The sequence below is a fragment of the Podarcis filfolensis genome (genome assembly GCF_964270895.1).
Source record: "Podarcis filfolensis genome assembly, chromosome: 7".
In the NCBI taxonomy this organism is placed as follows: Eukaryota; Metazoa; Chordata; class Lepidosauria; order Squamata; family Lacertidae; genus Podarcis; species Podarcis filfolensis.
Genome location: NC_139603.1, coordinates 29,879,089 through 29,896,855, shown reverse-complemented (window position 1 = coordinate 29,896,855; position 17,767 = coordinate 29,879,089). Strand labels below are relative to the sequence as shown.

Here is a 17,767-nt window from a genome sequence, read left to right as displayed (position 1 = left end):
CAAATTGTGGGCAGAAATGGCAGGGGGGCCCTTAATGGAAACTCACTTGCCCTGCTGCTCATACTCACCAATTTTGCCCACTAGGCCCCCACCCCAAGACCATTAGGAAAGGTAGAGGCGATGGCCCTCTCCGCAGTGCCTTCCCACCCACCTCGGTAATTCCAGTACTTATGTCGATCACTGCAAAAAAGAATGGAGATGTTCTCAAAGAGCATTAGTGAACTTGCGCCAGAATTGTTTTAAAGTGAATATAAGAAAAGAAAGATTGGGACACGGGTGGAGCTGTGGGTTAAACCACAGAGCCTAGGGCTTGCTGATTAAAAGGTCGCCGGTTCGAATCCCCACAACGGGGTGAGCTCCCATTGTTCAGTCCCAGCTCCTGCCAACCTAGCAGTTCAAAAGCACGTCAAAGTGCAAGTAGATAAATAGGTACCGCTCCGGCGGGAAGGTAAACGGCGTTTCCGTGCGCTGCTCTGGTTTGCCAGAAGTGGCTTAGTCATGCTGGCCATGTGACCCGGAAGCTGTATGCCGGCTCCCTCGGCTAATAAAGCAAGATGAGCGCTGCAACCCCAGAGTCGGCCACGACTGGACCTAATGGTCAGGGGTCCCTTTACCTAAGAAAAGAAAGCCCAGAAACAGGAGCAGAGCACAGGAGCTCTCTTCCCTCCTGTGATTTCCAGCAGCAGGTGTTCAGAAGCAGCTCCTCCTCCTGCAGGATATTTCACCTGCTATAAGCCACTCCTGGTAGTATTTGATTAAAAGATGGGGCATAGATTTTCAATGTGTCCCCAGCAAAAAAATATATATCACCACCCATTTGCAGCCAAGAAAAAGTCAGCCAAAATCCCAGAAAAAAGACCTTTGAGGCTCATTGAGTAACCCCCACCTTGAGCGTTTTGCAAGGTGACCCTATGCATCTCCAAGGGGTTAATCTCAGGTCACGCCTAATCAGACGCATGTGTTCTTGAGAAGGATCCCCCACGGGGAGGGCTCTCCAAAAAAAGCCCACAACAGGCTTGCCACCCCAACGGTCATGAGCACTATGCTGGAGACCCAGTCTTTACACCAGTCAACAGAGCCCCTCCCGCGGGCCTGCAAGCGGCCCACCGACCTGATCCTGCATGGCCGGCTCCAAATCCTCCAGGAAAGAGTGGCGCGCGCGCCAAGCGCGGCCTTAATAAGCGTTCGGGCAGCGTCTGACGCGCGTTCCACGCGCAGCTGATGCTGCCACCTGCGCCCAAGGGCGTGAATTGATGGTGGCTGGGAGCGCTCGGAGCCCGATCCACTCTCCCCCCCCCCCCCACTGCGTCGGAGGGGTTACTTTAAGAGGCGATTTCCTGAAAGGAAAGCTATGCATCCCTTCCTAGTAGGCATTGAATCCGGGGGTGCAGGGGGGTTTTATTCCCTGCTGCTGCGCATATGTCCCTAGGATTGGTTTATCAATTATGCGTTTAGGATAGGGACAGTATTTTGTAAGTAGGCTGAACGAGAAGAGATGGAGTTCCGCGCCACGGTTGCAATCCGGTGTGCCTTATAAACCTTGCCGAGTAGGAAGTCTTACTTCTGTCCCCGACTTAAAAGGGAGAGGAAGGAAGCGGGATCGCTGAGTCCCGAAAGAGTTGTGCGCTTTTCATTCTGCCTGGAAGACGAGCCTACAGAGCTTGACTATCGAGTGGATTTAAAGGGTCACTTCGGTGGAGGTGTTGCAAACGCAGAAGAGATTTTGCAGTACGGTTACGCGGACCTACTGGATTTAATGACGCTCCTAAGTGAAGGCGTGCCTATACCTGATTGAAGCCCAAAGGTTAATATTTTCTGTATCCAAGGCAGATTAAAATCTCCAATCACAAAGGAAAATTGGAATTTCATGCTCCCTTGAGGGCACCACTACCAAGAACGCAGTTTATAGGGCAAGTCTAGACTTGTCTGCTCAAAAGGAAGTTCCATTGTGTTGGAGACCTTAGGATCCTGCCAAAAAATAAGCCTCCCGCAACCGGATTTTTCGCCCATTATAGCCATCTTGTGAGCTTTAGGTTTAGCAATCCTATACCCGTTTACCTTGGAGCAAACTACACTGAAGTATAGGACTGCTCTTTTACAGGGTAGCTATAATGGATGGTATTCAACTAAGTTTTATGCATATTCATTAACGAGTCTACTCTTACTCTTGAGTAAAACTTAGTTGAATACCAACCGGCGCATGTAAAACGGTGTTGTGGGTGCGTCATGACCAGTTCAACAGGTGCCACTTACTTAGTTTTGCTTCACAATAACTATGAAGGTTAACATTAAACAAACAAGAATCTATGCCTTAAAAGATATTTAGGAACATATTTCAGAAAACACGCTTCCAGGGTCATTGGAGGGAGGCCCCGCCTTTATTTTATTCATGCTTTAAACAGACAGACAGACAGATGGAAAAGCGGCCAATGAAATAAAAACAATAAAATAAAAACATACATTCATAAATCGGATCTAGCATTATGATAAATCCTAGTCACAAAAAATTGAAAGAATGTAACGCAAAGCGAGGGAAGTAAAGACAAAGGAAGAACATTGTCAATATGATTCTCGTTCCAGTAATCCGCAAATAAAATAACTGGCATTTTATTATTTTTTATTGGAGAACAAAAATCTATAAAGTTTCGCGTCCTGTATTTGACAAACGGTCGAGGGGAGGCGATTTCTTTTATTATCGGCCACAACAAAATAGATCCTAGCAGTGCATAATTTTAGAACAAACTGTCGCAACTATTACGCTGAGTTTATTTAGAATGCTTGTTTCGGGGACAAAAATCAAATACACACACACACACACGTGTGTGTGTGTGTGTGTGGCAGAATATACCCCGTGATATATTTTATTAACAGAGTGATCCTTTTCCAAGAGGTTTGTGCTAGGCAGAACCAAGTCCGCTGATTGTACGCAGCCGCGTCGTCTGCTTTTGAGAATGCGCGGTAGCGGAATACTGCGCGCGTTTCCCCCCCTCGGAAGTAGATCCCATTTTCTTCATTGGGACTCACTCCCTAGCAAGTGTGTTTAGGGATCGAGACTGCTGCGGAATAAATGCGTTATTAATTTCAGCCCTGCAGGTTTGCTAAAATACCCCAGAAGCTTGTAAAGTTTTTAGGGTATTTTAGCAAATCTGGAGGGCTGAAATTAATAACGCCTACGTTACCTGCCACGTAAGTGTGCATCGGATACGATCGCAGCCAGTGCCCTGCACAATGCTGAGCACCAAACGCTGACTTTATTTAACGTGTCTCCTCAAAGGTAAGAACCACTGAGTTCTATGAGATTTACTCCCAGGTAATTGTGTATTGGATCGTCGTTTTACGTGCCAGAGAGCTGGCTTAAATGTCTTCAGGATGGTATCGGCGAATAAAACCCAAAATCGAAAGTAAAAAAAGAGAAGGCAGGAAAGTATTCAGTGTGTTCAGGAGTCTAGTCTTTGGTATCTTAGAACAGAGCAGAGATTTGTTTAATTAACTCAAAGATGGCCTGCCTATCGGTTTAAAAACTGTGAACTAACTAACATCATAGGAAAAATGCAAAATCGTTACGAAACAATACTTTTCGTTGTCAGCGTGCGGAAATGGCTCCCCCCTCTCTCTCTCCCTGCCTGCCGCCATCGGTGTGATGGAATTTTGTCACATTGCAGAATTAACATTAGAAAGATTAAAGAGAGCTTGCCTCGAGTCGTTGCAAAGGATATCAAACAACAACTTTGCAAAGCCTTCTGGTTTTGCACCACTCGATATGAGAGAACCAACATGGTGTATGGTCTAATTCAGGCTGCAGTCCTTTCTCCACTTACCTGACTGGGAGTAAGTCCCATTGAATTCAGTAGGACTTACTTCTACGCAGACATGGTTCGGATTATACTTGGTCACTTGCAACTCCAGCTGCCTTCGTTGTAGTTGTTAAGCTCCTTTGTATCTAATCATTTCAGGGACAGTGAATAATAGAATTGTAGAGTTGGAAGCGACCTCATCTGCAATGCAGGAATCTCAGCTAAAGAATCCCAGACAGCCAACCTCGGTTTAAAAGCCTCCAATTAATATTTCCTGTAGTTCAGCTTTTGCTCAACCTGGTGCCCTTCAGATGTTTTGGACCGCAACTCCTATCAGCATCCAAAACATCTGGCGTTCTAGTCCAAAACATCTGGAGGGCGCCAGGTTGGCAAGCCTAAGCACTACTTAGATAACTATACACCCTCTTCGAGTTGAGCGCGCAGCTGGGTTAACATCCACTCAGCGCTGGAAATCCATTCAGAAGTTCTGAGCCGACGCTGAAGCCCAACGCGGTTTTGTGGGGCGCAATTTGGAAGCTGTTTTTGGCCGAAGAGAGTGCTAAACTGCCGAAATGCATAATGATAATAATAAAAAATTATAAGTTATTGTAGTAGTGGTTACTGAACTGCAGTCAGGCGAACGGACTTCTGAGTAAGCGGATTTCGCATTGCAGCCTCCCATTCAGATGACACCTTTGCTGGCTTGGGGATCGGCACCCTATTGAGGGGCTTGGGTTTTTGTTGTTGTTTTTTTTGTTTAATTAATTTTTGTGTGTGAAGGGGCGGAGAATACTGGATTCCTGCGCCTTCAGCTCCGGGGCTGAAGGAGGAGGAGGAGTCGCCCTCCCTCCCCCCACGTGCTTTTAACACCTCGGAGGACAGCTGTGTGGGAGGGTGAAGGTCGGGGACAAAAAAGATCCCCTTCGCGGAGTGAGCAGCAGATCAGAAGCGGAGCCAGAGAGGGTAAGGGCAACAGCGGGTTCCATTTCAGCACCACAAGAGACGGACAGCGGCCAAACGCAAAGGAAAGGCGAGGACGCCGCTGTTTAAGGCAGGTTGTGCAACACCTTTGATTCCCTCTCCTGTCCTGTCCTGTCTCTCATCCTCACCTTCATCCCTTTCAGTTTGTTCTCTTTTGCCATCACTGTAGAGCAGCCTTTCTCAACCTGTGGGTCCCCATATGTTGTTGGACTACAACTCCCATCACCCCTAGCTAGCAAGGTCAGAGCTCAGGGATCATGGAAGTTGTAGTCCAACAACATCTGGGGACCCACAGGTTGAGAACCGCTGCATAGAGACATGGGCACCTTACAAAGGGAAGTGCTGGGGTATTTATTTATGTCTGCCTCTCCTCCAAGGAGCCCAGGGCTGCTCACATGATTTCTCCCACCCGCTGCAAATAGCAGTCCTGTGAGGTAGGCCAGTCTGATAAATAGAAACTGGCCCAGGGGCATTTAAGTAGCTTTGTGGCTGAGTAGGGATTTGGAGACTGCAGCCCTTTAACCGCCACTCCACAGCAGCTGCTGAGGACTGTTGGGCCATGGGTGAAAATGGTGAACTGGGAGCAGAAATCATCTATATCAACTCCTGCATCAACCATGAACTTGCTGTCTGGCCTTAGGAATTGCATGATTCTCTTATATTCCCCTCCCCTCTTAGCTGGGGTAATGAGGATCACCTTACTCCATAGATGCCTGTTCAACCACTTGGATATGTGGGACATTTTTCAAGTGCTGCATAACGTTCATTCCTCACTTGCACCCCCTTGCCCATTATCATTAGACAAGCACCTTCTCTACCACTGCTAAATACTTCTTCATTTAAGCAAGCCTACCCAGATGTCTAAATATGATGTGTATTTTAATAGGATGTTTTAGTTTGTAGTGGTTTTTTAAACTGCTGATTTTATTTTGAAAAAAGAAGGCTAATTTTAACATCTGCCTTTAATGCACATTTTATATGTTAGGTAAACAGCTTAGAGGTTTTGATGATTAAGAAATATATAAATTCTGGTAAATAAAAAATAAAGTAAATATAAGGTAATTCTGGCCTTATTTACAGCTTAAGGTTAACCTTTATCTCCAGATTAATCTTTACCTTTTTCTGTATCTTTTTTGTTACATTATTTACCTAGATCCATGGTTAACATGTCAAAGGACTCAGACTACACCTGCTCCTATGGGATGAAGTTAATCTGGGATATCAATGATCCCAAGTTACCACAGGTACAGTTCAAGGAGGGGAGTTTGGAAGAAACCTACTCAAATGAATTTGTGGGCTAGTTTTCTAAGGCTGTAAAACACACTTGAAAGTCAGCCTTACTGAGCTCATTGGGGCTTTTTCTTGAGTTGGTGTGTATAGGATGGCCCTGTACACCCCAACAAAGCACACCCCAAACTACACTGTATCTTTGTAGGATGCTCCTGTAACAGGAAACAAGCAATAATGGTATGATGACTGATCTATAGGCAATTGCTAGGAGTGGTGCAGAGGTGTTTCTATTCTTGTTCTCCCTCTTACTTTGTAGATCCAGCTGGATATGTGCTCCAGAAGAAGAGAATGGGAGCAAAGCACCACTGAAAATTAAAAAAAGGAGAGGACTACAAAATGATATTGTATATGTGTGTGCTTGTGCCAGTGGAGTTATATTAACTGCTCATTTCTATTTAAAAATATTCTCCACCGAAGCTCTTTTTTTTTGGAAAAAAATACATAGCTTGAATAATAAAGCCCATAGAGGAGAATTGCATTGTTCATCACCAATAAAGTCACAAGGAAACTGCATTAGCTGCTTGAGCCTGTGACATTTGCACAATTACAAGCCCACAATTATAAATCTGATTTCAATGGAATGTGCAGACTTGCAGCATTAATCTGGGATCTACGTGTGGAGCTGAACTGGACACGGTTTTGGGAAGTTGCTGTCATGGTGGATCTTCACATGTGCATTTGAGCCGCTGCTTGCATTATTTTGTTAATGCATTGTGTGTGCGTGGTGTGTGTGTGTGTGTGTGTGTGTGTGTAAAAATGATAAAGGCCCAGACTGGTTTTCACCTTAATGAGATGCTTTGCTAATATAGCCTCCATCCATTCCTCTTTCTCTTATCCCTTTGCCGCTGATGCAGGAGCCCAAGCACTTTGATTCCTTCCAGGAGTGGCCTGACGGCTATTTGCGGCTCATCTACTCCAACGAGGATAAAAACGCACAGCGCCACCTCAGCGGGTGGGCCATGCGCAACACCAACAACCACAACTGCCAGATCCTCAAGAAGTCCTGCCTCGGTGTGGTGGCATGTGCCGGGGACTGCACCTTATTGGATGGGGCCAAGCTGCAGCTCCGACCTGCCATATGCGACAAGGCTCGCCAGAAGCAGCAAAGTGAGAGAATTGTGATGGGGGAATCCACCCAACGGCTGTTGCATCTTGCTCTGATTTGGGAGCCATAGGGGACCTTTGTGGAGTTTACAGCAGAGAGTTCAGTCGAATGGCATCCTCAGGGAGGTATGCCTGGCATCCATGCTATAACATTATCGATGCCAGGTTGAAGTCTTCTTATTTGCAGAGGCATTTTAGATGGTGGCATTTTTAGCTGGTTGGATGGCTTCATTCCTCTTAATTTTATTGTGCTGGTTTTTGTTATAACATTTCTGCCATTTTAAATTTCTTTGTGTATCGCTTTGGAATCTGTTTTGGGATGAAAGGTGGTTTATGTAAAAAGTCAAGGAAAATCTGTCCAGGAGATTTCAAGCCTCAATACAGCTCCGTTAAATATTTTCTCAGTGTTTTTAAAAGTACAGTCATACCTTGGGAGTCAAACGGAATCCATTCTGGAAGTCCGTTCTACTTCCAAAACATTCAGAAGCCAAAGCACGGCTTCTGATTGGCTGCAGGAAGCTCCTGCAACCAATCGGAAGCCCCATCAGATGTCCAGCTTCCCAAAAAAGTTCAAAAACCAGAACATTCACTTCTGGTTTTCGATCATTCCAGAGCCAAAACATTTGGCAACTAAGCCATTGGAGATCCAAGATACAACTGTAGAGTCCTCTTAGAGAATATTTTTTTGGCACTCATTGGATGATGTTTTGAAGTGATCCTGTAACTGCAAACCATTTTTCTATTTAAAAATTACCCTGGAATTTCCATCACTTTCCAAGGAATGTATCTGAGGAATCCAAGGAAGACCCAACAGTAATCTTGAATCTGTGAGTAACAACCAACAGGAATCAAATATCTGCTTTCAATACCATCCCTAGAAAAACTGCAGGCATAACTGTTCCAGGTGTAACTTTTCTTTCTGCATTGTACTTATAGGATCACTTTTGTCTCATGGATGTCAAAAAAACTTTGAAAAGATGTTGATTTGAACTTTGGTGGTCTCTAGCTGTTATGATAAAGATAATGGGGATTATAATTGTTTTTGTTATTAAATTTAAAAAAAAAGTTGAGTGGAAAATAAGGTGATATTTTAAAAGGAATGTTAAGAGATTAGGATTTGCTGAATTAACAAACTGAACTAGAGAACAAGAAGGGGAGGTATGAGGAAGTCAAAGAAATATGTGACTGAAAAACTGTTATTGAAACTGAATTGTTTTTTAATATTTTTTTTCTTTTTCTTTTTGTGTTTATATAAAATTGGAAAACTTAATAAAAATTCATTCAAAAAAAAAATCATGTTGTAAACATCCTGCAAATGCCAAAGATATCTGAGCCAGCTCTAGGAGTCCTACCTTTCATTCTGGCAACTGTGAGCACTTGCAATTAATAGGGTTTCAAACATCTTTAAACCAAAGTCCCCGTTGTTATTATACACCATCCTACTAATATATTTCTGTGCAAAGTAAATTTACGATCTTGTCATTCCACCCTGCCTGTAGGACTTCCCCTTCTGGGTTGTTGGGGGAAAGTAGGCAAAATTGCTGGAGTGGCAAGTGTTGACACACAAACCAATGGAAAGCTCCTGGAATGCTACAGAGGGAAGGAGTTGGTGGTGGGTTCAGTTTTGGAGAGTACATAAAATGTGGAAGGCTATCAGATTCATAAATCATTTTAAGTTACAAGCAACATCAGTTCTGAAGAGGTTTGTACTTTAGAGGTTCTAAGTTAATAATTCCACCATTTATCAAATCTACTTCAAAAATAATTCTGCCTGGAGATTTTACTACAGAATGACTGAATCTGACTTCCCTCCTGTTCATCACTTTAACCTATTATCCCTCTGTCTCACAGAAAAACTTTGTCCAAACTGCAATTCAGCTCTTGAATTAATTCCTTGCCGGGGGCACAGCGGCTACCCAGTAACTAACTTCTGGAGACATGAAGGCAAGGCAATATTTTTCCAGGTAAAATATAAATAGTGCTTTTGGATTTTGAGCAGCTTGTGTTTTTTTTTACTCTTCAGTGATTTGGAATTTGTGGATGGATAATCGATGATTGTATTTCTGCACCACATAGAAAGAATTTGTATTGGAATTGCTTGTGATAATCACCTGTACTCACCCTTTTCATTTTTTTAGTGCTTTTGAATGAAATTAATTATGTTGCACTCACTGAGGGTCTGCAGCAATAGTCTGGCATTGATAAGATGGCAGGCCATGTAACTTTTGGTTCTTTGATATATTGAATATTGACATAATTCCAAGCCATGGATTTCAAGGTCCAAAAACATGGTGGCTGGAATCCAATTAATTATATGAACAATTTATGCCCCAAGGACTTTGAAGCTAAATTGTCGCCCCAAGGTTTCATGGCAAACTTTTTTGAAATGGAAGGACATTTCAAGGAGTTTGTCATCATATGGCACGATGGGTATGCCTCAACCCTTTGGCATGTCCAAAGCAGCTCTCTGGATCCTTTCCTATGTTTGATCCAGCATTCACTACTTATTTCATTTATTTATTCATTCTCAATATTTATAGACCACTTTTTACCATGAATGGTCTCAAAGCAGTTTACAAATCAATCAATAGAACAATGCACTAATCAAACAATATGGTGTTTAAATTAATAGAAGCCACATCAGCCTGATACAATTTACCTAAAATGCCTTCTGGCATGCAAGGGTCTTCCTCAAGTGCCTGCGGCTCAACTGGGGGGTGTCTGATCTCAGCTTGGAACTACAGAGTCAGGCCTGAAAGCACAAGTCCTGGTGAAAATAAGCTGTCCATCTGAGCCAGGGGAGACTACCAACACTCACTTTCATCAGTTTCTCTGGTTCATTTCAATGAGGCTTGCACAACAATAGTTGTCTTCATTTTTTATAAATGATGCAAACTTCAACCCACAGACGTTAACAAAACTCCAGATAGATTAAAAAAGCAATTTCTTGTTACAAGGTCAGACTTATAAATGTTCCTGACCATGGCTTTCGACAGAAGAAAATGACCTTCATACCATATTAAACTGGTTATAAGATCACTCCAAATTAACTGGTTTATGGATGGGTTGAAATGTCTCTATGCTCGTATGTTTCCTGTAACTAAGAAAATTGTTCACGTGTCCGTATTTCTCCAGGCCAAGGGAATACATGACCACCCTAGACCAGAGAGTAAATCAGAAACAGAGATCAGAAGAAGTGCCCTTAAAAAGCAAACACCACCTTCTCATTCATCTCAGAAAAAAAGGCTTCTGGATTTTCAGGTATCTATAAGGTTGCAGAACCACAGAGAGCTTTGTGGCACCTTAAAGACTAACAAATTTATCCAGGTATAAGCGTTTGTGAGTTGCAGTGCGTGGGGATAGACAGGCAGCTACCTAGCCACTATGTCCATCTGCTTCACTCCTCACCTTTGGCAAAGCAGGGAAGTGGTGTGTGTGTGTGTCCAGTGCTAGCAAGAGCAGCAATATCTGTTGTAGGGCCTGGAGAGTTGTCTAATTTGCGGGGGGTGAGGAGCAACGCTAGTGTGGAGGCAGTGATGCTGGAACATCACATAATAATTTATGAAGTAGGAGGTGCAGATAGCCCACTTCAAAATCAGTACAATTTCACTTTAATCCCATCAGTGGGTTGCTGCTGCATACACCCACAGCAAAAGACCTATCTGGAAATGCCCTAGGCTTGAAATAAACCAATAAATAAACCCATAAAATTAAAATTATCCAACAAATGTTTATGGTGATTCCAAGATGTGTACAGAACATCAGCACTAGATCCAGGTGTTTCTGATGTCAAATAGCATCTCTGATGCTTCATTTGAAAAACCTGAGCAAAATTAATTTGAACCACAACTGGCAACAACTGAAATAGCCATTCGCCATATTTCATTGGTGCATGCAGCCATTTCTCCTGAAGTCTTTTTATTTATCTTCTCATCAGACAGGAATGTGTTTTGAGAACAGCAGTCACTTTCATTATATTCATCATCTGGGATGTGAAGAAGGATCAGAAAATATCAACATAATTACAGATACCGGCTTGCCACTCCTAGCTCAGCCTCACCATTTATTTCAAAATACAGAACCTTACAACATTACCTACGATGCAACCAGCTTTCAAGAGGATGTGTTATCACCACTTCAGAAGCGTCCAAGCCCCAAAATCTATACATCTAAACCAACTTGTGGCTATGAATGCTCACTTCCTGGTTACATCAGTTCCAGTCTGTATGCATTTCACAAAGATCCAATGGATATTCCAGGGGATGCTGACCATGTTGTGTTGAATGGACTTCAGTACCATGTAAATTCACTAAATGTCCATGAAAAGAACTTTGATGGCACGCATAAACATCATGGGCTAAAACAGGCCTTAGCTGAAACTAACTACGGAGAAAGGATTGGCGATGGATTGAGTCAAGTCAATGTTAATCATCCCCATTACTGTGAAGAATATGCTTGCAGATATAGCAGTCATTCCTCTTTGGAAGGCCCGCCTTTGCAAACTGTTATAACCACAACTACCAAGATGTCCCTTGAAGCCTACAAGCCTCCTGTGAAGTATGATGACAGCTTATATGACCCAAAAGATCTTATGAGTTGTTCCTTGGCAGAAAGCATTTCAGGGAATGTCTGTCAAGAGATAAGCCTTCAAGACCACTGGGGAATGCGCAAACCAAATGAGATTGGTGAGCATATTCTGACAATTGATAAGGAGGAGCATATAGCATCAGTGAATACATGCCAGGATAGTACTGATGCAGGAAAAGTTTATACTGGATATGAAGGACAAACATTCCAATTTGAGAATACTGAATACTAAGCCTCAGGTGTGGCAAGATTTGTGTACACACACACACACACACACAGAGAGAGAGAGAGAGAGAGAGAGAGAAGATAAGGGGTTGTTTTTTTTTAACCAATAGATTATAAAATATTTTGTGGGAAATCTGTTGGCTTTGGGAGATTTGATCAACACTGTGGCTCATGTTATTCATTCTAAACATAACATTAAAGTCACAATGTAGAAACCACACAGCAGTTAAGTCATGGCTAGGTTAAAGGGTGATGCAATGTCAGTCATACCATGACTTCATTGGATATCATCTAAAGATTTGCAAGAATTTAAGCTGTTGGCGTATACAATACATACAGTACCAGAATTATATAGGCTCAAAATGCTGTTGTAAACTTTGGTATTTTACTCAAAATCACTCCAGCTTTAAGTATTGTGAGTGCAGATCACTGAGAACATCAGCTGTGCATGCTCAATGGAAACACATGGATACTGCATGAGCGAACAGTGAACCGCTATTCTTTTTAATCTGTCATGCACATGATAAATTATCAGTATGTGCGTGCCCTTTGTAGTGATATTATTTTACATTAGCTCCTTGTGTGGCTATGGTTAGGTTTTGAAGTAAGGATGGGGAACCTATAGTAAGGATGGGGAACCTCTTCAGATGTTGCTGGACTTTAAATTCCATCATCCCCAACCAGCAGGGACAATGGTCTGTCTTTATGGGAGACAAAGTCCAACAAAATCTGGAGGACCACATGCTCCACATCCCTGTTGAAAGCACCTATTCAGTCTTTATGGCAGCATAAAATGCTATCAAAATGTGACTCTTTAAAGGCTGAAAAACCATCAACCAACAAGTAATAAACAAAATCACCTTCAAAAATCAATTTATGAAGCTATTACGTCAAACATTAATTTGAAGACATAAGGTGGAAATCAAACAATTTTATTTATTTTATTTAGTTATTGCATTTTTATACAGCCCTTCATCCCAATACATGATGATATTTTATGAACTTGAATCAGTTTCATTTAAGGTTTTTTTATCACTTCCAACCCTACAATTCTCTGATTCTAAGCGCACATCACTATAATTTTCATGGAACAGAATTTGTGTTCCTGGAGGGCTAAATTTCACTGCAGCAACAACAATGCTGGAGAACTATATTTCACTGCAATAACAAATATTCCAATCAGTTTCATCAATGAAAGCTGCGAAATGAAACTAACATAAAGAACAGACATAAAGAACAGCCCTCATTCACTGCACGGGCCGGAAAGCTCAGTTGGGTAGTGTGGCGCTTATAATGCCATGGTTGCAGGTTTAATCCCTTATAGGACAGCTGCGTGTTCCTGCATTGCACAGGGATGGACTCAGGGTCCCTTCAAACTTTACAATTCTATGATTAGATAATTAAGCAGAATGGAGAAAGGAAGCTTGCAAGGCTTGTAATATCCATTTCAATAGCCTGTGGTCCTCCAGATGTTGCTGTACTCTCCCGTCAGCCCCAGCCAATATGGCCAGTGATCTGGGATTACAGGAGTTATAGTCCAACAACATGCAGAGAGTCATAGGTTCCCCAGCACTTTTTAAAATCGCCTTTTCATGAATCAATAAAACAGAAACAGTGATAGTGGAAGTATTTTAACAAATATACAAGTACCATCTAGATCTCCAGGTTGTGTAAGGTTAGCTCGCATGACCCTATTTCTCATAAGGAAGCTTGGCTGCAGGAAAACCATTCTTCTTGATCCATACAGTACTCATGAATGGGAAGCCAGTTTAGCAGGTGAGATCAAAACAGTAAAATGAATTTGGGCTCATTTTCATGCATCATGAAGTATGGCACAGACAGAGTCTTTCTTTGCAGAGCGCTTGAAAATATTTACCTGTTCATCCTCTATGGGTTGTCATTTCCCTACAACAAATACCTTTTACAAGATCTACTGATCCAGAGTGGTTAGCATCTCGGCAGTAAGTCAGACTTGGACTGGAGAGACTGGGGCTCAAATCCCCACTTGCCATAAAGCTCATTGGGCCTATTACACCATCCCTGAGCCTATATCACAGGGGTAATTGTAAGGATAACATGGGATTGCACTCATGCATGTGCCACCCTGAGGTCATTGCAGGAAAGGTTGGAATAGAAATTGAGAAAAATAATACAGTATATTGATCTCATCCACACCACATTCACAACAGACAGATTCTCAGAGCAGCCTTTGTCCTTCATGTATTCACTGAGAGCTTGTTTTCTTTGCTGTTTATTTCCCCTTCTAATCAATACAGCTAATTGCGTTATCAGAATTATTCAGTAGCAGCTGCTATGTAGTTAAGAGGCTCCTAAAATAAAATTAAACATCTTCAATTGTGTCTCATTTTTATGTGGTAGCCCAAATCAGTTTGAAACCGTTTTTAAAGGACACAGTTTAGTGCTATGGAATGTGGCCTAATGTTCCTTGCTTTGTGGAATCTGCACTGCTATTGCAACCGTTATTTCTCAGCTAGAAGCAATCGTGAAGACAGTAAAGAACTTGGCCTGTACTGACCATGACATTGCTAGTCCTCCCCACCACTTGCATGTGGCCCTCAGAAGGTTACCCCGAAGGGGATGTGGCCCTCAGCCTAAAGAAGGCCCCTTCCCTTACCCTTGAGATAAGAGTGCTAGACTAGGAGACACCCAGGTTCAAATTCTCCCTCGGACATCAAAGTTCACTAGGCGACCTTGGGCTAGTCACACAGTCTAGCCAATTTGTCATGAGGCTGAAGGGAAGGGGGCAGAACCACACACAGCTCTGGAGATCCTTAGAGGAAATGTAGGATATGGAATAAATTCAAACTAAACAACGTATTTTATTTATTAACTTGGTTGGGGAATATGCCTGAAGTTCATTTCAAAAAGTTTTATTCGGTTAAAATAGGACCCAACTTGGGTGCCCCATAATGTGAACATGGTGAAGTGTAAAATGAGTCAGGGAGCAGGTGCGTTTGTACATTGTCGTTTCCAGCTTCTTTTGTAAAAATGCAAACTGTGTTGCCCTTCATGGATCTTTTAGCTCTTGCCTATTATCTTTCATTTCATTTCCTGGTTCACAGCAAGAGCAAGGCACGCTGCTGCTGTTATGTCTGTGGGGCAAAATGACGTGCTAACTGATCGGCACATGTTGTTCATCCCATTGCTTTGGGAAACACTGGCAGGTTGTTCTTCTAAGGTCAAACTGACCTATTATCTATGAAACCTAAGAACTGCTATCAAAGAACAACATCAAAAAGCAACTGTGTGATAGATAACCCATGAAGAGCAACACAGGCATGTGCAGTAAACATGATCACACAAGCTCAAATACACCAACATCATGTTTGTTTATTCTCAATGCTAAGCTTGCTAAAGAACTACTGCCCAATGCCTTTGCTACTTAAAGATTAAGCATCAATAGTAATTCTTCTTGTCAGAGACTGACTACTATAGATATGATGGTGGAATACATGATATCGTTAAGCGCATTTAGTATCTTTGAAACTAAGGCACATGGTTGATAGAAATGTATTTATAATTACTGCTGTAATTATAATTATTTATAATTATTTCACTGTTGTCACTTGCAAGCTGTGACTGGCCAGTGCTTCCCTGTATCATCAGATGTCCTACGTTTCAGTTTTTCCTATTCAGAAATGCTTTCAAATATGAAAAATGTGACATGTGATGTGGCACAACAAAATGCAAAAAAAAGGAAAAGAATGCAATAGAAACATGAGAAATATGAATTTAATTTTAATCTACAATGAGACTGCCTATAGAGATGTTAGTAAAGCTCTGACAAAAAAGAGGTATTAGTTAAAATGTGGTATGTGTGGGGGGGGGGCGGGGAGAGAGAGAGGATGGTGGTGGAAGGAAAGGAAAGACCTTTAAAGCTGAAATTCTACACCCATTGAAAATAATGGTTCTTGTCTTGAGTAGCCATATATTAGGATTGTGCCATAAAAAGGTTACTTTATGGGAAATCCCAATTTCAATAGACAGGGATTCCATTCCATATCCATTCATATTTGGATTAACAAAACAAATATAATTTCTTCTATCAGGACAGGATATGCATCTACATTCTGCATACACTTTAATCCAAGGAAACCCAGATTCAAATCCCTACTCAGCCATGAAGCTCACAAGGTGACCTTGGGTCAGTCACACACTCACAGCCTAACCTACCTCATGGGGTTGTTGTGGTAATAAAATGGGGAAGGGTGGAAAAATATGGATGCCACCTTGAGCTCAAGAGGCAATGGAGTGCACCTCCAGGGGTGATGTCAAATTGCTGTGTTAGTGACCTCCATGGGGCACAAGCCTGGGCAGTGTGTATGAAGGTCCCAGGCTGCCCAGACGACAAGACTCCCCTTCTTTTGGCCTCACTGATATATCGTCCAAAGGAAAGCAGAGCAATACTTTTGGCACCAGTTTGGCCATGGCAGTTACTGGAAGGAGGCGTACAAGGTGACATCCAACTGTCTTAGGGACTCTACTCAGGATTTGTTTATTCCTTAGCCTTTTCTTCTTCCTGCAAAGGTGAGGCATAAATGCAATAATGCATAGTTATAAATGTAATAAAGCAAAATATAAGGTGAAACAACACTAGCAGTACTGAATCTGTAGCACAATACAGTTACCTTGAGAAGGTATTGAAGCATAAATACTGAGCCCGCTCTTGGTATCAAATGACTGAGCCTATCTAATAATCAGTGGCTGCAGCATAAGACTTCGAAAATGCTTGTTTCCTAGGAATTCTTATCTTGTTGATGTACAGAGCAGTAAAGCTTGCTGTTTTTATCCAGAGATATAAAAGCAGTCTGATTTCTGATTGAAATCTCCGTGTATGGAAGATACTGTATTTTGTTAGTACTATTTAACCGGCAATGTGTTTTTAGGCATTTGAACTCCAAATAGCTAATGTTTTTAACTTTTCCTCCTTGCTTAAATTGCTCATTAAACCAGGAATTAAGTGTTACCACATTTTATGTAAACAATAGCAGTAGGGCTCCATGCCTAATTTGGTTTATGGCACTAGTTTTAAGACTTCTTTTGAACATCTTTTCAACGACAAGATCTATTGTTTTCAATAGTTTATCCTCTGGATTCCAGAAAACTGACTCTGTAACCCTGACTTTCCAGTTGACTTGCTGTAGAATCAATTTGTCTGTCAACATAAGCCTATATCTGCAGCAAAGAAGCCGATCAGGTTTACAGTTGGGTGCAAAAATAAAAGTAAGTCAAGTGATTTTTCACTTCTAATCTGCTGTACAGAGAGGACGCAGGGGTGGCTTCGCTTCAGCCAATACATGTTACCTGCTTTGTTTTCCCATTCCTGCAGCCCCCCAGACCTCCTAAACTGTACAGGAAAGCTGCCATCTGCATAAGCACAACCAACAGCTTGCGTTTTTAAATCAGATGGAAGCTAGTTTGAGGGGAAATGCACCAATAAACAGAAGGATGCTATGGTTTGTGGCGAGTGCTGTGTGCACTTGGCTTCAGGTACCCAAAAGCTGTGGGTGGCACTGTGGGTTAAACCACAGAGCCTAGGACTTGCCGATCAGAAGGTCGGCGGTTCAAATCCCCGTGACGGGGTGAGCTCCCGTTGCTCGGTCCCTGCTCCTGCCAACCTAGCAGTTTGAAAGCACATCAAAATGCAAGTAGATAAATAGGTACAGCTCCAGAAGGAAGGCAAACGGCTTTTCTGTGTGCTGCTCTGGTTTGCCAGAAGCGGCTTAGTCATGCTAGCCACATGACCCGGAAGCTGTACGCCGGCT

General features: G+C 42.4%; 1 protein-coding gene across 1 annotated transcript; it reads left to right on the top strand.

Annotated features, from left to right (window-relative positions):
• Positions 1-5,932: 5,932 nt before the first annotated feature.
• On the top strand, positions 5,933-11,988 carry GCM2 (glial cells missing transcription factor 2; the record flags this gene model as incomplete). The annotated part of the gene is made up of 5 exons (XM_083624218.1): positions 5,933-6,019; positions 6,920-7,172; positions 9,021-9,133; positions 10,305-10,430; positions 11,107-11,988. The coding sequence occupies 5 exons, from the start codon at positions 5,933-5,935 to the stop codon at positions 11,986-11,988; spliced, it is 1,461 nt and encodes a 486-aa protein (XP_083480344.1).
• Positions 11,989-17,767: the final 5,779 nt, after the last annotated feature.